The sequence below is a fragment of the Stegostoma tigrinum genome, chromosome 18 (genome assembly GCF_030684315.1).
Source record: "Stegostoma tigrinum isolate sSteTig4 chromosome 18, sSteTig4.hap1, whole genome shotgun sequence".
Taxonomy (NCBI): domain Eukaryota; kingdom Metazoa; phylum Chordata; class Chondrichthyes; order Orectolobiformes; family Stegostomatidae; genus Stegostoma; species Stegostoma tigrinum.
The window spans coordinates 40,225,838-40,245,803 of NC_081371.1; the positions used below are offsets into that span (position 1 = coordinate 40,225,838).

Here is a 19,966-nt window from a genome sequence, read left to right on the forward strand (position 1 = left end):
GTAGATTTTGTTCCTTTATGGTGCCCAGGGAATGTGTAGGGTACAACAGTTCCTCTATACAATGATAAAAACATAAACTATTGTAAGTTGAGAGACAAGAGTTAATGCTACAGGTTGTGACATTTTATCAGAACATTGTCCTATTAATTCTGTATCTACTCCTACCCAGTCTGACCTTGTCTTCTACACTCCTGATGAACCTCATTGGAAGCTCAAGGAACACCACCTGAGCTTCTACTTTGGCATTTTACTGGATTCCAGACTCATCATTGAATCAAACAATTCCGTGTCATAAACAATGCCTCTTTAAATTCTGTTTTAGACAGCATCTGATATTAGTGATCCTGCTGTTGTGTTTTAAACACCCTCTAGACCTTTTTCTGTATTGTTCCATTTCTATGATCATTTACTTTGTGTCACAATCCAGCTTTGAAGTTTGGAGGCAGTAGGGTCCTGAGGGAATGGTTCCCCATCTAAGGTTGAGAGTAGGATACAGTTGCAGAGACAATTTTGTTAAGACATGAGAGAAGAAATGCTAAGGCAGGGTAGATGCCCTGAGGCAGCTGCAGTGTAGTGGGTGTCCTTGATGCACCTGAAAACACAGCAATTACAATCGTAACAGGTCAGCTATGTTAGGAATGCAGTAGGGAACACTGTTCCATCACTGTAATTGTGCCTAATGGGAGTGCAGGATTTAACTCTGTTCTTGAAAATGTATCCAAAGTTGATACTGGCTTTTGAATAAATATTTTCATATAATAAAAACACAAAATACTGAATACATTAAGTTGGTCAGTAACATTGTAGAGAGAGAACAAATTAATTTTTCAGGTCAGTGGTCTTTTATCAGAAATGGGAGATGTTGCAGATGGACAACAATAAGTAGGAACAGGGCTGAAGGAAAGGGAAAAGTTGAAAACAAAATGATCGGTGGCCATGTGGATGTTAGGAAATGATTAAATGATTGACAATGTAATTATGTAACTCAAGGTAAATTCACTTGAGAGATTAGACAGAAAAAAAACATATCCAAGGCCCAGATGGATGAATGATTAGAGCAGAACTGGATGGAAGAACTGAAAAACTGGCAAAGGAAACATGGTTTCTGTTGCCCAGGATTACGTTGGAAACAAATGGCAGTTGGTAATGGGGGTGAAGAATAACCCATTGTCTGGGCACTGATTTGAGGTCCTCAGTAGGAGATAAAGAAAACTTAGCTTGATATCACCAGCTATCTGAGAGAAAATAGCTGCAAATGAATTATAAAGTTGTTAAATTCAGTGTTTGCTTTGGATTCTTACCGAAAATTAGTTTGGAGCAAGCCAATCTTGGAGACTTCCTCCATTTTAAATAAAACATGATACTTAGCAAGTAAATAGTATCACAGGTATTAGTATCAGAGATAATGGGAACTGCAGATGCTGGAGAATTCCAAGATAATGAAATGTGAGGCTGAATGAACACAGCAGGCCAAGCAGCATCTCAGGAGCACAAAAGCTGACGTTTCGGGCCTAGACCCTTCATCAGAGAGGGGGATGGGGAGAGGGAACTGGAATAAATAGGGAGAGAGGGGGAGGCGGACCGAAGATGGAGAGTAAAGAAGATAGGTGGAGAGAGTATAGGTGGGGAGGTAGGGAGGGGATAGGTCAGTCCAGGGAAGACGGACAGGTCAAGGAGGTGGGATGAGGTTAGTGGGTAGATGGGGGTGCGGCTTGGGGTGGGAGGAAGGGATGGGTGAGAGGAAGAACCGGTTAGGGAGGCAGAGACAGGTTGGACTGGCTTTGGGATGCAGTGGGTGGGGGGGAAGAGCTGGGCTGGTTGTGTGGTGCAGTGGAGGGAGGGTAAGAACTGGGCTGGTTTAGGGATGCAGTAGGGGAAGAGGAGATTTTGAAACTGGTGAAGTCCACATTGATACCATTAGGCTGCAGGGTTCCCAGGCGGAATATGAGTTGCTGTTCCTGCAACCTTCGGTTGGCATCATTGTGGCAGTGCAGGAGGCCCATGATGGACATGTCATCTAGAGAATGGGAGGGGGAGTGGAAATGGTTTGCGACTGGGACGTGCAGTTGTTTGTTGCGAACTGAGCGGAGGTGTTCTGCAAAGCGGTCCCCAAGCCTCCGCTTGGTTTCCCCAATGTAGAGGAAGCCACACCGGGTACAGTGGATGCAGTATACCACATTGGCAGATGTGCAGGTGAACCTCTGCTTAATGTGGAATGTCATCTTGGGGCCTGGGATAGGGGTGAGGGAGGAGGTGTGGGGGCAAGTGTAGCATTTCCTGCGGTTGCAGGGGAAGGTGCCGGGTGTGGTGGGGTTGGAGGGCAGTGTGGAGCGAACAAGGGAGTCACGGAGAGAGTGGTCTCTCCGGAAAGCAGACAGGGGTGGGGATGGAAAAATGTCTTGGGTGGTGGGGTCGGATTGTAAATGGCGGAAGTGTCGGAGGATGATGCGTTGTATCCGGAGGTTGGTAGGGTGGTGTGTGAGAACGAGGGGGATCCTCTTAGGGCGGTTGTGGCGGGGGCAGGGTGTGAGGGATGTGTTGCGGAAAATACAGGAGACGCGGTCAAGGGCGTTCTCGATCACTGTGGGGGGAAAGTTGCGGTCCTTAAAGAACTTGGACATCTGGGATGTGCGGGAGTGGAATGCCTCATCCTGGGAGCAGATGCAGTGGAGGTGATGGAATTGGGAATAGGGGATGGAATTTTTGCAGGAGGGTGGGTGGGAGGAGGTGTATTCTAGGTAGCTGTGGGAGTCGGTGGGCTTGAAATGGACATCAGTTACAAGCTGGTTGCCTGAGATGGAGACTGAGAGGTCCAGGAAGGTGAGGGATGTGCTGGAGCTCCAGCACATCCCTCACCTTCCTGGACACCTCAGTCTCCATGTCAGGCAACCAGCTTGTAACTGATGTCCATTTCAAGCCCACCGACTCCCACAGCTACCTAGAATACACCTCCTGCAAAAATTCCATCCCCTATTCCCAATTCCTCCACCTCCGCCGCATCTGCTCCCACGATAAGGCATTCCACTCCCGCACATCCCAGATGTCCAAGTTCTTTAAGGACCGCAACTTTCCCCCCACAGTGATCGAGAACGCCCTTGACCGCGTCTCCTGTATTTTCCGCAACACATCCCTCACACCCTGCCCCCGCCACAACCGCCCTAAGAGGATCCCCCTCGTTCTCACACACCACCCCACCAACCTCCGGATACAACGCATCATCCTCCGACACTTCCGCCATTTACAATCCGACCCCACCACCCAAGACATTTTTCCATCCCCACCCCTGTCTGCTTTCCGGAGAGACCACTCTCTCCGTGACTCCCTTGTTCGCTCCACACTGCCCTCCAACCCCACCACACCCGGCACCTTCCCCTGCAACCGCAGGAAATGCTACACTTGCCCCCACACCTCCTCCCTCACCCCTATCCCAGGCCCCAAGATGACATTCCACATTAAGCAGAGGTTCACCTGCACATCTGCCAATGTGGTATACTGCATCCACTGTACCCGGTGCGGCTTCCTCTACATTGGGGAAACCAAGCGGAGGCTTGGGGACCGCTTTGCAGAACACCTCCGCTCAGTTCGCAACAAACAACTGCACGTCCCAGTCGCAAACCATTTCCACTCCCCCTCCCATTCTGTAGATGACATGTCCATCATGGGCCTCCTGCACTGCCACAATGATGCCACCCGAAGGTTGCAGGAACAGCAACTCATATTCCGCCTGGGAACCCTGCAGCCCAATGGTATCAATGTGGACTTCACCAGTTTCAAAATCTCCCCTTCCCCTACTGCATCCCTAAACCAGCACAGCTCTTCCCCCCCCCACCCTCTGCATCCCAAAACCAGTCCAACCTGTCTCTGCCTCCCTAACCGGTTCTTCCTCTCACCCATCCCTTCCTCCCACCCCAAGCCGCACCCCCATCTACCCACTAACCTCATCCCACCTCCTTGACCTGTCTGTCTTCCCTGGACTGACCTATCCCCTCCCTACCTCCCCACCTATACTCTCTCCACCTATCTTCTTTACTCTCCATCTTCGGTCCGCCTCCCCCTCTCTCCCTATTTATTCTAGTTCCCTCTCCCCATCCCCTTCTCTGATGAAGGGTCTAGGCCCGAAACGTCAGCTTTTGTGCTCCTGAGATGCTGCTTGGCCTGCTGTGTTCATCCAGCCTCACATTTCATTATCACAGGTATTAGTGTTGCTGATTGTGAGGTTCCTGGTGACCTGTCTCCCATTTCCTAATGTTCAGGTACCACCTTCCCCCAGACCTTCCTCCTCTATGGCTGTCAGTTGACTTCTACTCTCACCCTGCCCCACAAACACACACACATGCGCAACCACGGATATACACACATCTCTGAATGTGGGATTCAAATTCAGGAAAACTGTCCACTTGCAGTCGCAGTGACTCATGCTTCTCTGAGCTGAACCCTTCACTCCTCCTATCGCTCTAAAGACCAATATCAGGAGCTCCTTGAGAGTATTGGAGGTTGATAATGTGAATTCCAAACTCCTAGCACCCTCTGTACTGAAATTGAAATTTTGATTATTGCTAAACTTTTTGGTCTGTTGCTTCCAATAGGAAATCTTAGTGGCCTAATTTGGAACTTGCAATGTAACATAATTGTCTTTTCTGATGAGGATTACAGCTCTTAGATTTACCTGGGTAAATAAATGATTTTGAAGTTGCCAAATGCACCAGATAGAGGGAGTCATTTATTTTGCAGAACATTGGTAATGTATTTTCATAGAGTAAGTCTTTAATGATGATTTATTATGTCAGTTTATTAACTGAGAATGAAAGTCAAATTACTGCTGTGGAACAGACTAATGATCAAATATATACTTAAATAAACACTTAAAATAAATGCTTACACTTTGCGCTTTATTATTTCAATGCAATGTCAACTATGTTGGGCATATCAGAGTTGAGATAATAACCACCCAACCTTTTATGTTGAGTTCAGAGTAACTGCTGTAACTTAGATTGTTGTTTATTCAAAGCCTATATGAATATAAGTGAATGATTTTGTAAAATTTTTAAACAAATTTGCTGCAAGATTTAGGGGATGGTGGCTCAATGGTTAGCCCTGCTGCCTTACAGCACCAGGGACCTAGCTGTGGGCGACTATCTGTGTGGAGTTTGCACATCCTCCCCATGTCTGCGTGGGTTCCCGCCAAGTGCTCCAGTTTCCTCCCACGGTCCAAAGATGTGCAAGTTAGGTGGATTGGCCATGCTAAATTACTGGTAGTGTTCAGGGATGTGTAGGTTGGTGCATTAGCCCGGGAAATGCAGGTTTACAGGGATAGGGTAGGGAGATGGTTCTGAGTGGGATTCTTTTTGAAGTGTTGGCATGGACTTGCTGGGCTGAGTGATCTGTTTCCATACTGTGGGGATTGAATAAAATTCAGCAATTTATTGTTTTGTCTAAATTGACCAGAATGAATTGGAATATTCAGTCAATTTTGATACTTAATGATGTGTTGTTAACTTCATTGATTTATATAATATGTAGAAGTGTCTAATTGTTCTTTTCATGGCTTGCATGTTTCAAGCCATTTAGGAATAATGTTTAGATATGTCAGTTGTACAAGACAGTAATAGTACTAGGACATATGCGTGATATTCAATTAAGCTTTTTAATTGGGACAGACAAGACTACCTGTAAATTTTGACCTTGCTGGAGTAACAAGAAGAATAGAGCATAAAATTGAGAATTGTAACAGCTTGTGACATGAAAAATGCAACATTACCATTGAAAAATGCAACATTACCATAAAACACACCTCAAAATGTGTGAGTAATACATCCATGAGCAGGCAACCTGGTGAGTATTTGTGGATTGAAATATTTTAATTCCAGGAAGTGTAAAATTGAGAACTCAATTCAAAATTCAAACTCAGCAAAATTACAAATTATTTATACTAGTGTTGAAACCAGTTAGCGATTTTATGTACTCTGTACATTGCATCCATATGAATTCTTCACTTCCTAATGACACAGTTCGTTATGCATTAATCAAAAGAAAATAAGAGTTTTAACAATTCCGTGGAGTAGGTTTTTTTTCAATCCAACTGAATAATTTCAATTATCCTGGAATTTTATTATCTTGGAATCTCCAGCATCTGCAGTTCCCATTATCTCTGATACAATTTCAATTATCCGTTCGTCTTTACAGGGGAAGCCTGTTGGGACCCCGAATGCTGGAGCATACTTTCGCTTGTTAGCAGAACATGGAGTAGTAGCTATGTTCACAGCACCAACTGCACTGAGAGCTATTCGCCAGCAAGATTTTGAAGCTATTCAAGGAAGATCATACAAGTTTCCAAGGTGACTTTTTTAGATTAAAGGTCAAATAAATTACAGGCTTAATTTACCTAATGCAGTGATATTGCAGTTGAAATAACTCCACAAAGGCCAGTATCCCATCAACAAGCCACTCTTTACGTGCATTGATCCAGCCAGTTCCGAGTGTGACCAGAACTTCTGACCCTCCTATTCATTTGCCAGGACTCCCAGGTCAACAGCCCCAATCAGGAAACTCATATTCTGTGGGCTGACCTCATTCCAATCACTACATTCTTCTAAGCCCTGGGACGAAAGACCATTCTTTTTCCTGCAGCTTCTCCTGTGGTCTACCCGCACCTGGTCTAGTTCTTTGGAAACCTGTGGCATGTACCAGACTGTAGCTTGCCCCGAGCATCTCTCAAGAAATTAATCTTCCTGTTTAGGCAGTGACAGTGTTGAGGCTGCAACATCTTTCATATCCATCTCTTCCTCAGATGCTTCTTTGACACTAGGCAGAGGGAGTGAAGCCATTGTTTCTGGCTGTTCTGAGGGAGCTGGGTATGTTTTGTTGTTACCTCATTTGCGAGTTTGCAGATTTCAAGTGGTCAACGTGCTTGTTCAGGACTGCCTCACCTACTTGAACTTTGTACGTCATGGGACCTGACCTCACGTCAACCATGCCTCTTTACTGATGTAGGGCCATTTCCATGGTTTCAGCACCAAACTTCGTCCCCTGAGGTAAACTGTCTGTCTTGTTTAGGGGAGTCTTGTGATGGGAATTGCCATTGCTGATACTGTTTCACCAAAGATGCCCACCAAACCTTCCTTCTCTATTTGGGCATATTTTTATTCAGCATCAGCCAAAGTCCTGGAAACATATGTTATCAGGCATTCTCTCCGCTGGGCTGCTGGTGAGCCAACACCACCCCTGCTACTGTACAGGGAGACATCGCGTCCTGTCTTGCTTGGGATCATCGTGTGCCAACACCTTAGATGATGATAGCTACTTCTCCACTTCCCTATGGGCTGCTTGTTGGCTACAAGACCATTCCCAGGCCTGACCCTTTTTTAATCGCAGATGTAAGGGTGGCAAGTTGGAGACCAGGTTACATATCAATTTTTCTTAATACTTCAACCCAAGGAAAAACCTAAGCTGCGGTAGTGATGTGGGAGACAGGGTACCTTTGATCAGCCTCACTTTATCTTCCAACAAGTGTAAACTGGTCTTGTCAACTTGGTAGCCTGAGTAGGCCATTTGGGGTGTCTGGAACACATTTATTTCCTCTTAAGGCATCCGCTTGTCTTGGAGAATTGTTCATAGCACTAAGTCCAAATTCTGTAAATACTTTCTCTATAGGTCTTTCTAGTTATTAATCCACATAAATGGCAACCTCAAGTAGACCTTGTACAATGTACTCCACCATGCACTGGAAAATGGCACAGGCTGACTACCAGTAATCGCAGTTTTGTTTAATGGTACAGACACCTATGGGTATTAATTCTGGAATTCCTCATCTACTGGCAATTGCAAGTACACATGGCTCATGTGTAGCTTTGACAAGGACAGCTCCCCCACCCCACCCGGCCCCATACAGTTATATGTATAAATCCTCTATGCGGGGGATTGTGTATTTATCCAGCCGAAAAGAGCGGCTTATTGTTTGTTCGAAATCCCTACAAAGGTGAACTAATGTGTCAGGTTTCATAACCGGTATGACTGGTGCTGCCTGTTCTGCAAACTGATGATTCCTTCCACTCCAGCCTCCTGATTGCTGCTTAAGGCAGATGGCACTGGGCAGGCCTTGCAGAACTGTAGAATTGCTTCCTGGCCAAGAAACAAGGTGACCGTGGCCCCTTGGATAGCTTTTAGACCTCCCTGAAGAATGAGCTGTTTAATAAGGCTTTCACTCAGGCAGCCATTTTCTAATGGAGAAATGTTGAGCTAATCAAGTTGAATCTTTCTCAATCAATTTTGCCCCATCAAGCTTGGGCCTGAGCCATTTACTACACTCAGTGCTGATTTGAACCGGTTGCTTTAAGGTTTCGGAGTAAATCGCTCCTTGTAAGGGACCGAAACCAAAGTTGTATGCTTAATCTGTAGAAGCTCTCTGATATAGGTTCTGAGCCTGGCTAATGCCTTATGCAAATTTAAAGATTGGAATCTGGAGCAAAGGCTGGCTTTGCAATCACTGATAAAGCTGCACTGATATCAACTCTATTAGAACCGGGTTACCATTTAACCAGGTGTTTATTTTGATTGGTTCTGATTTGGATTTTGTGAATCAATTTAGTTGTTCCAAACAAGCTACTGGTGCACTTTCCAAGGTGTACACACTCCTGGATACCTGCCTATGAATTTTCTTACTCCAGTCAGGCCTAGTGGGAACTCTTTTGTTACCTCGAGTCTGCATATTAGCAGTAACTGGAATGGCCTGCCTACCTGCATCCTCGAGGAAAATTTTAACTGTTTGGCCGAAACTTGGCTTTATTTTTTGAGGTTTTGTTGTGGGTCAACCTATGGTTCCCCTGATCAGGATATGTCCTGGGTAAGGCTATGTAATTGCACTCGCTCAACTGGTGTTCTCCGAGCTCAGTGTCCACTTCTGTCAGAATACCCTGTAACTCCTATACTCCACTTGCCGTACTTTCTCATGACAAAGCCTGTTAAAAACCCAGTTGGGTTTAAACTCATTGGTGCTTTTGCATGGTTACATCATTAATCCCACATACCAAACAGTGTCTCAGTGTGTCATTTCGGGTTAAACCAAAATCACATGTCTCTGTCAGTCATCTTAACCTTGTCAAAAATCTTAATACAGATTCCCCTGGTTCTTGAACTGCTGAATTAAACCAGTAGCATCACAGAATTAGAACAAGTTTTTGTTCCTAATATTCCTTAGCTAAATCTGTCATCTCTTGAAAGGTTTTGGTATCTGGTGCCTCATGAAAAGCTAGGGTCTGAGTGGACAAAAAAGCTGCGGGTCCACAAACTGTCAGAATAATTACCTGTTGCTTTACATCTGCCCCAATGTCAGTTGCTTAGAAAAAAGAACACCTTCTTCTCACATAGTCTTTGATGGTAGGATTGAAAAAGGCAAGCTTCCTAAATAGTGCCATGTTGTCGAAAATGCTTACTCCAACTCAAGGGTAGCTGTTGCGATCTAATTTCTTCAGGGGTGTGTTCTTCTCTTATCGCTACTGAAATAACTCCACGAAGGCCAGTGTCCCATAATCAAATCACCGTTTATTTACATGTGCATTAAACATGACAGTCAACCAGCTAGCGTAGAACTGGCTCTTAGATTGACTAGACCCCTGACACACCTGTTTATATCTGTCAGCCAGAGCTCCCTGACTAGACCAGGTTAATAGCCCCAATCAGGGAACTCCTATTCTATGAGGTTCACCTGGCTGACCTTATATCAATCACTGCTGCAGTCATTTTAAGAGAATGAGGTTGATCTTGGCCTGGGTCACGTTAAGCAAACCTCATTTGGATACAATTATGGGAGAAATTGATGTGCAATGGCTTATTTATTGGGTGTGAAACAATCACAATGTCTATCAATTTCTGTGTATGAGTTCCTGCATCTCAACTGTGTCAGATAGAGGCTACCACTGTTTTGGTTCTGTTTTTAGGCATCCACTCACTGCCCAAAACCACAGATGGACTAATTAGAATCATTTTGCATTATGCATGCTTAAAAACTAAGTGACTTATACCGTGCAAACTGTGACATGTTTTCCATTTTTACACCTGCTTAGATGCTGGCTACAGCCATTTTGTTAAGTCACAGCAGCCCTTAATAATCACTTCCAATATATGCAAAGTTTTCTTTGTAACAGAGACACTGAAATAAGTAGCATGTGCATTTCTCAAGAAAACAGTGAATGATGAAGTGTTTGAATTTCAAACAAAATTATTATTATTAGATAATTTATCATTGCATTTATTTGAATAAATTGTGGAAATAAAAGCTTCTTCCAGAAAATAGAGTGGTTGGCCATTTAGGGACATGATGTGCAAATGGGTGTTGCATGGTTTGCAGCATTGGCTGACTGTGGACCTGTGTTTGCCTAACTTTCACCTCTCGGAGTTTATTCAAAACATGCTTACGAAAGACTTGATAGGTAATGATTGGCTGTTAGGATTAGCCGTTGTTCTCCTATCTCTTTTTATTTATAAAGATCTAGGTGAAAGAAGTGAGTTTGATGGATCTTATCGTTCATTGTCTTAACAATTCTATGTTCATGTTGATGGCTTTGGATATGGACAAAGCTGCATCCTCAAGAGTTATTAATTTGTATCATTATAACCCCAGCCAGAGAATTCCTGCCAAACAATCCAAGCCATTCGTTATTTTGCGTCATCCTAAAGCACAGCCATAAAGTCTTAATAATTTTGTCATTGTCTCACCAAGTATAGATCCCATCTCAGTACTTCCCTGTGAAGTACCTGCAGTTCCAGTACCTGAGCTGTTAGTTTCCAATTGATTGGCATCTCCTCCTCCTCAGTGTTTCTATAGCCTTGGTCACCCACACAGCAGTTCTTGAATATTTGAAAGCATAAAGGCAAAAGGACAGGAGTGATCATTTACAGCTTGTAAAACAGATGAGATTTTGGAAAGAGGTCAATGTGGGGATGCGAGAACGTGGGTCAGGAAAGAAGACTCCATCGTCTTTTAATAGTTCCCCACCTCCTCCACTAAGCAGTGCCTCAGTCACGAGCAATCTAGTAATTTCAGCATTGTTTTTATTTTGGAAAGTGAATTCATAGCTCATCTGGTTACCTGCATATTGTGGCCGCCTTGTCTTGTAAGAGAGAGGAACTTTTTTCACTGAGAGTGATGCAATATATTTCTCTGATGTGCCTGCCATGATGAAATGGCAAGCAATATGTATAAAATGTGAGATGCAAATCTACCCTGAAAGCAATGCTGGGGGTGAGATCTCCCACCTAAATGATAAGGGCAGTAGATTCATGAGAACCCCATCACCCACAAGTTCATCTTTAAGCCACATGCTGCCTTGACTTGGCACTACATCCCTATTCCTTCTTAGTAACCGGGTCAGATTCCTGAAATTCTCTGCCCAGCAGCATTGTGGATTACCTGCATGACATGCACTGCAGCAGTTCAACAGAGTGGCTCAGTACCACTTTATGAAGAGCTGTTAGAAATGGGTAACAAATACAGCCTTACCAAGTGATGCCCACATGCTGTGAATGATTTTTTTTCATAAAGCTGAGACTGTGAAAATGATGTGTTTGATGAAGGTTGTTTGTAGGTGAGTGAACAGTTTGTGGTAAATATAGCAGTGTGAGAGACTTCCAGTTCATTTTTAAGGCTATGGCTTTTTGAAGATCCAATCGTGATCCCTGAATAGTCACTAGATGTCTTTGTGCTGTACCCCCAGATCCTGAGGACTAAGCTGCTGGCAGTGAAATGTCCCCCACTCCAGACCAAAGTACAAGCTAATCAGAGTTTCTCCTGCAGCAAGTGTGACAGGCTGGGACAGCTGTCCCCTCTCCATTCCCATGTTTGGACTGAAAATCAGGGCTATTTCCTTAATCCTTTTGAGAAAGGGTCACTGGACCCGAAACGTTAACTCTGTTTTCTCCTCCACAGATGCTGCCAGACCTGTTGAGCTCTTCCTGCGACTTTTGTTTTTGTTTTTGTTCCTGGATTTACAGCATCCGCAGTTCCTTTGGTTTTTCTTTAACTTTTTTGTTGAGGTGGCAGTTAAACCAGGAAATGTCTAAGACGCTCAGGGGACAAATAGCTTTTTAGAGAGAGCAGATGTGCTGTGTTTCAGATTGTCTCCTTTTCATTTCACTTGAAGGAGATTAGGATTCATCAGTTCAAAATCAACCATATATGAAAGGGACCAGGATGGCAGCATTCGGAAAGAACAGAGGAGAATGTCATAAAGTTTAAGAACAAGTGATTAAATGATGAAAGGGATTGTTAGGTACAGCAAAAATTGGATGGTAATTAGACTAGAAAAGAAACAAAATACAGATACAGAGGTGCAACTGGTAATGAGAGAATCGTAATTGGTATCTGCTGTCCAAGAAAATGAGTGTGGTGGTTATGATCTAAAGTGTTGAACTCAGTATTGAAATTGGAAGATTGTGAAGTGGCCAATTAAAACAATTGCTGATCCTGAACTTCATGGGATAGGTTTACGAGGCTGGAAACAGAGAAGGCAATATAAACTAGGATGAAGCTAATAAAAATAGTCAATGTCTCCGCACTGTACTATTAACACTGTTCTGCTCCAGGTTCAGGACTTTGTTTGTTGCTGGGGAGCATTGTGATGCAAGCACTTTAGAATGGGCCAAACAAGTTTTCCGAGTTCCTGTTCTAGATCACTGGTGGCAAACAGGTAAGAATGGTAGATATCAATAGTCCATGTTAACTTTAGGGTACAGAATGAAATGTTTAATGACAAAATTGTTTAAACATAATGAACGCGTGAGCCGCAGAAGTAGACCATTTAGAAAATCTTAGTCTGCCGTTCGATAAGATCATGGCTGATCTGTTTTGTGTTTTGACTTGCGGATCTATCCATGCTAACCTTGTTCAGCAAAGCCATCAATCTACTTCTATTTTAGAAATATTCAGTGACCTTCTGAGGCAGAGGGTTCCAAGGTCACACAGTGTCCTGAGGGCAAAAAAATAGTCATCTGTCTTAAAAGGCAATCCTAATTTTAAAATTGCTTTCCCTGCCTTTGGACTCATTCACAAGAGGAACATTCTGTGTCCTGTCCACATTGTCAAGACTTGAGGCCATCCAAAGATCAGTTGCCTTTCTTAGTCTGCAACAAGACCTGTTCAACAATATCGGTATGCTCATTGACCTACATGGACTCACAGTAAACAAAGCCTTAATTTTAAAATTCTCATGATTATGTCCAAATCTCTCACTGCCTTACCTCACCCTGTTTCGGTAATCTGCATGAGAGGCACAAACCAGGGTAGAGCCCATTATTGAAGAAGTTGGTGTAGCAGAAATGTGCTTGATGATCCTTAATCCTTACCGTTATACTAGTTGTGCATTAGGCTTACAACAACAACTTCAAGTTATATAGTGCCTTCATCATCATAAAATGTCTTAAGGCACTTTATCAGAGAATTACTAAACAGATATTTTCTTTTGTGGCTCAGCATCAAATTTTAGTACTGATGGCTGATTGAAAGCTTGACAAGAAAGGTAAGTTTTTTTTTTGAAGCGTACATGGAATAGTGTAGGTTAGATGGGCTTGAGATCGATATGACAGGTCGGCACAACATCAAGGACCGAAGGGCCTGTTCTGTGCTGTAATGTTCTATGTTTTAAAAGATGCAAAGCTAGATAGACTGAGAAGGTTTAAGGGTGAATTCCAGAGCTCAGGTCTTCAGCAGAAAACATAGCTGCAAGTGTTGGAGAGACTAAAACTGGAGATGCATGTGAATTCTAGGAGTGCAGATATTTTAGTGTTCACTATACCTTCACCATGAGGCAATTAGTTGCACTGTACCAAATCTAGGATAGCCTGGTCTCTGGTCAGCTCCAAAATCACTTGTTAAAAAAAAATCCAAACACATTTTATACAGCATAAACAATTAAACAAATCTTGTGAATTAAAACAGTTGTGTTACTCCTGTATTTGTAAAGGTTTTTTTTTGTATTTTAATCAGAAACAGGATCTCCAATAAGTGCAACTTGTGTAGGACTGGGAAACAGTCTAAATCCCCCAGTAGGACAAGCTGGAAAACCTGCACCTGGATACAATGGTGGAGTAATATGATTTGTATTCCTCCTTTTTATTGCTAAAATGTTTCAGTTATGTGGCCTTTTACATGTACTCAAACATTTATTAATGAAAATTATTCACAGCAAATATAAAACTAGCTTTTCAAAAGGTAAATACATTGACATATCATAGCAATCTTGCATTCACTTTGTTTTTTTTCAAAATTCAGGTAAAATTCTTTCGTTAACTACCTGTATTAAATGCATAAAGGACGTGATACTTCTGTTCTTGCATTTAATAGGTGAAACTCATATATATTTAATTTGATTCAAAAATTATTTATGGTCTGAATCTCAGCATCCTGGAATCTGACAAAACCCAAAAAAACTTGTGGAATATATCATAAAACTGCTTGAAGCTCTTGCAGTTGATCTCGCCACAGGCACTCACTGTCACATGAAATGGCTTTTCGCATGAACCCATGCACAGCTGAATGCTCAGTCTTGCACACACATTTAGACACATGCACTCACTTTTGAGCTTGCACGTGCTGCCACTTACAAATGCACTTATTCTCATTTTCATTTTCATGTCACATACACGTGCAAATTATTCACACACTTACATGTACGCTCTGTCAAATGTGCATGCCCACAGGTTCATACATTCTCTCATGCACAATGGCATGCAAGCACTCTCCTATGCCTTTCCATTCATGATCGTGTGCAATCTCATGTACACATGCTTAAAAACTTTCATGTGTGCACTCTCAATGCACGTACAAATGTAAGCTCATGTTCTTACACAGGCCGTGCATAACACAGGCACTTCTACACCCAAGTGTACTCGCACACGTGCATTCTCACAATTGTAGTTGTGCTCCCTGTCTCATGTGCAGGCACACACATGTACACTTGTGCATGTGTATAGAAGAACTCGTGCACACATGCTGTTTCACACTCTGTCTCTCAAACTCTCATAACCATAACTGGAGCTGCTGTATTGTCCAGGGACTAGGGAGGGGGAAAAGGCTTTGTGGAATGAATTCTGCTCCTGTAGCCCTTGAGTAAGTCAGAGGAAAGCAGCACACTACAAGGTCCAAAATTTGCAGCAGACATGTAGGATTCCAGAATCCAATTTAACTTTGATCGTTAAGATGCGGGATTTAATTAAGTATGAATGAATGAGTATAAGTGTTTTTCGACAAGATTGAGCAATTTATTATGATATTAGATTAGATTCCCTACAGTGTGGAAACAGGCCCTTTGGCCCAACAAGTCCACACCGCCCCTTGAAGCATCCCACCCAGACGCATTCCCCTATAACCCACACACCCCTGACCACTATGGTCAATTTAGCATGGCCGATCCATCTAGCCTGCACATCTTTTGGACTGTGGGAGGAAATCAGAGCACCCAGAGGAAACCCACACAGACACGGGGAGAACGTGCAAACTCCACACAGACAGTCCATAAGACCATAAGACATAGGAGTGGAAGTAAGGCCATTCGGCCCATCAAGTCCACTCTGCCATTTAAATCATGGCTGATGGGCATTTCAACACCACTTCCCTGCACTCTCCCTGTAGCCCTTGATTCCTTCTGAGATCAAGAATTTGTCGATCTCTGCCTTGAAGGCATCCAACGTCCCGGCCTCCACTGCACTCTGCGGCAATGAATTCCACAAGCCCACCACTCTCTGGCTGAAGAAATGTCGTCTCATTTCAGTTTTAAATTTACCCCCTCTAATTTTAAGGCTGTGCCCACGGGTCCTAGTCGCCTGAGGTTGGAATCAAACCTGGGTCCCTGGTGCTGTGAGGCTGCAGAGCTAACCACTGAGCCACCGTGCCGCCCCTGATCAATGCAAGTAAAGTAGAAACTTAGACAACAGAAGCAGATGTGGGTCATTTGGCCTTTCGAGCCTTCACTGCCATTCAGTGTGATCGTGGCTGATCATTCAAATCTGTATGTACCTTATTCCCACCTTCACTTGATCAGTTTGATCCCTTTACCCCTGAGAATTTTACCTCATCCCTTCTTGGAAACGTTCAACGTATTAGCATCAATCACTTTTTGTGGTAGAGAATTCCACAGGCTTTTCATTTCTGGGTGAAGAAATTTCTCCTCATCTCAATCATAAATGGCCTACCTGATATCCTTAAGCTGTGACCGCCAAAACCTAGACTCCTGAGCCATTGTGAACAACCTCCCTGTGTTTATCTGTTTAGTCCTGTTAGAATTTTATAAGTTTCTGAGATTCTCTCATTCTTCTAATCTCTGGGTGGCACAGTGGCTCACTGGTTGGCACTTTTGCCTCACAGCACCAGGGACTCCAGTTCGATTCCAGCCCAGGATGACTGTCAGTACATCCTCCCTGTGTCTGCGTGGGTTCCGTGCGGGTGCTTTGGTTTTCTCCCACAGTTCAAAGATGTGCAGTTTAGGTGAATTAGCCATGCCAAATTGCCCCCAAATAGTGGCCAGGGTTGTGCAGGCTAGGTGGGTTAGCCATGGTAAATGCAGGGTTACAAGGATAGGGTGGTGGACTAAGTTGGGGTGGGGTGCTGTTTGGAGAGTTGGTACAGAGCCAATGGGCTGAATAGCCTCAATCTGCACTGTAGGGTTTGTATGATTCTAATGAATATGGTCTGAACCAAACCAAACCCGTCTTTCTTCATTCATCAGCCCTGCCGTGCGTGGAATCAGTCTGCTAATCCTTTTTTGCACTCACTCAATAGCCAGAGCGTTCTTCCTCAGATAAAGAGACTGAAACTGCATATATACTCCATATCTAGTGTCACCAAGGCCCTGTATAATTACAGCAAGACATCACCACTCCTGTAGTCAAATCCTTTCACTATGAAGACCACATACCATTTGCCATCTTCACAACCTGCTGCAACTGTGACTTTCAGTGACCAGGTCTCATTGCACCTCCCACTTTCCGAAATAATCATCATTCAGATAGTAACCAGATATTAGCCTCACCATTCTTGTTTCAAATGAAGGGACAAAAACCAAAATTGCTGGAAAAATTCTCCACAGATGCAGCTAGAACTGCAGACAAAGCAGAGTTAATATTTCGGGTTCAGTGACCATCTTCGGTACCAAATGAAGGGGGTCATGTAACCTCTTCTGAAATCTGCATGGCAAGTTTGGCTGGCTTAATTGTCAGAAATTAGAGGCGACACAGATTATTTTACTGGGTAGAAGGTGCAAATTATCTATGCTTAGAGTCAATGATAGCTATGTATGTGGGAATAATAGATTGGATCTCCAAAGTTGTAGAAATATATTGATGATGTTGTCAATAGCTGTTCTTTATACTGTTCATATGTTTCCAAGATGAAAACGGTTGGCTCACAATAGTAGCTAATTCATATCTCTACCTAGATACAAGGTCCATGTGATGCACATGATAAACCTGAGGTTGGGAAGTTGGCCTCTTTTGACACGGAATTCTTTTTGTTTTAGTTTATTATTTAAGTCCTATAAGTCATCCTATACTTCATTGCCCTGAATTAGTCAGCAATTTATATGATGTTTAGCTGTATTTTAGATGAATATGACGATTCTTTATCTCTTCATAATATAAAAGGTAGAGAGTTAAACTTCATGCCTTGTGATTCAGTTATTTCTGAGAGGCAGAATGATGCAAACAGATTCTTTCAAAAACATTAAAACATTTAATTTTGCTTAAATTTTCAGTGCACTAGAAAACATATGCTTAAGTAATTCAATGGGGAGATATTTCAAGCAATTTAACACTTCTGAGAATCTACTTACACTATTAAAAATAAATATTTATGATTAACTACAGCTGAAATTGTATTATTCCTTTGGTTACAAAAGTCATGTAAGTAGATTTTGCAGTTAATTGTTTCACTTTCAAAGAGCACGACAATGTGGCGAAAAGTGGTATTGTGTCTGTCAGGACTAACAACTCGAATGCATCCAATATCCATTGATAGAGGCAGCAGGACCTGCAACTGCTGGAGTCAGAGGTAGCACAGTGTGGAGCTGGAAGATCACAGCAGGCCAGGCACCATCAGAGGAGCAGTAAAGATAATGTTTCGGGTTGGGACCCTTCTTCAGAAATGGGGAGTGGGAAGGGACCTCAGAAATAAATAGAAAGAGGAGGCATTAGGCTGGGGAAGGTAGGTGGGATGGTGGTAGGTGAGTGCAGGTTGGGAGTGATGGGGATTGTTCAGTGGGATGGGAGGGGCAGATAGGTGGGAGAGAAGGTGGATTGGTTGTGTCAGGTTGAGTCTGTGTAAAGCAATCTGCAGTGTGTTACAAACGGTTGAAGATCAGGGTTGAAGAAATATTTTAAACTCCCTGAGGTTGATGCTAAGTAGTTCAGTATTAACTAGCCTGCCACCTGGGACAAAGTTTACACCCTGCAGGTCTTTAGACAATTATTTCATAAATACCTATGATTGCAGTTAAAGATGTATTCTCTGAAAAGTGTTACTTTATATTTTACAAGATAAATAAATAAGACAAATTCAGTGTTTTTATAGGAACAACATACTGTAATTCAATCAAATCACTAATGATTCCAACTTGTTTAAAACATTAACTGAAAAATGTATTTTTAAAAAAAAACCAAAATACTTGCACATCTTATTCTGATAAGAATGACTGACTGTATTTTCATTGTGTGGTCACTGGATTCAGTAAATGTACGCAGTCAGTTATTTGTAACCTGTTTCCATCCTTGTGTAGATCACAATGCAGTGACATGCAAGATAAGTAAAGGATTGTGTGAAGGTTTAAGATTATAATGTAAAATAATAACCTTTTCTGTAGTCTGCACCATATATTTGCCTTATTACTTTTATTATTTGGATGCATTTTAAATGTGTTCAAAGTGACAGGCTGCGTGGAAATATTTGGTTGGATGGGAGGTAAAGTTATCAGAGGTTTTCGCAAAATGAAGCTTTCCAGGCAGTTTATTGTAGCTTCAGGGGATGTTACTCCTGTACAACTGATCTTTCTTCCGTGGTAACAATCATTTTGACAGTATTCTGTATGGTTCTGGTTGCCCAACAATAGGAAGACTATTATTAAATTGGAGAGGATTCAGGAAAGATCTACTGGGACTTGAAGGTTTGAGCTATAGAGAGAGTTTGGATACACTGGGTCTTCTTCACTGGAGCATAGGACCTTGAGGGGTGACCTTTTAGACATTTATAAAATCATCAGGGACATAGATAGGGTGAACAGGAAAGGCCTTTTCCCTAGGGTAGGGGAGTTCAAACTAGAGGGCATATTTTTAAGGTGAGAGGAGAAATATTTAAAAGGGATCTGAGGGTGGTTCATAAGTGAAGTGAACTGCCAGAGGAAGTGTTGGAAGCAGGTACAGTTACAACATTTACAAGACATTTCGGTAGTACGTGAATTGAAAAGGTTTAGAGGATTTGGGCCAAATGCAAGCAAGTGGGACTAGTAGTTCGGGAAACGTGGTCAGCATGGACGAGTAGGATCGAAGGGCCCTTTCCGTGCTGTATGACTTGAAAAATGTCACGAATAAAATGATGCTCTCGTAATTGGTCTGTAATCCAGGTTCATGGTTTACTCATTTTATAACATCACATTTGGATTGGCGTAAATGCTTAGTTTCATTGGATGGAACCTGCATATTGAGTGTTTTTATTATTGTTAATGTTTTAGTAATGTAGATAACATGAAGAAATGAACAATTTTACGGTCATGAGCAGGCATCTACTGCATTAAAAACTTAGTGGAGTATTAATTTATCTAGAATGCAAATTTTAATCTGCTTTCTGTTCTATCATTTTGTAGTTATGATTCTGGACAAGGACCTGAAGGAAATGAACCGCAACAGTCTGGGAAATATTGTAGTGAAGTGAGTGTTACTCATCAATAGTAGCTATTATAAAACGCAACTGAGATTATTATTTAATTTAATTCAA

At 42.6% G+C, this 19,966-nt stretch overlaps 1 protein-coding gene across 2 annotated transcripts in view; it reads left to right on the forward strand.

Moving 5' to 3' along the window:
- The window catches only part of acss3 (acyl-CoA synthetase short chain family member 3), a 70,236-nt gene that overhangs the window by 26,702 nt on the left and 23,568 nt on the right, over positions 1 to 19,966 (forward strand). For both annotated transcript variants that reach the window (XM_048548317.2, XM_048548318.2), the window contains exons 8-11: positions 6,184 to 6,335; positions 12,577 to 12,680; positions 13,976 to 14,071; positions 19,836 to 19,899. In XM_048548317.2, the coding sequence (XP_048404274.1) occupies positions 6,184 to 6,335; positions 12,577 to 12,680; positions 13,976 to 14,071; positions 19,836 to 19,899 (416 nt within the window). The remainder of the gene's footprint in view (positions 1 to 6,183; positions 6,336 to 12,576; positions 12,681 to 13,975; positions 14,072 to 19,835; positions 19,900 to 19,966) is intronic.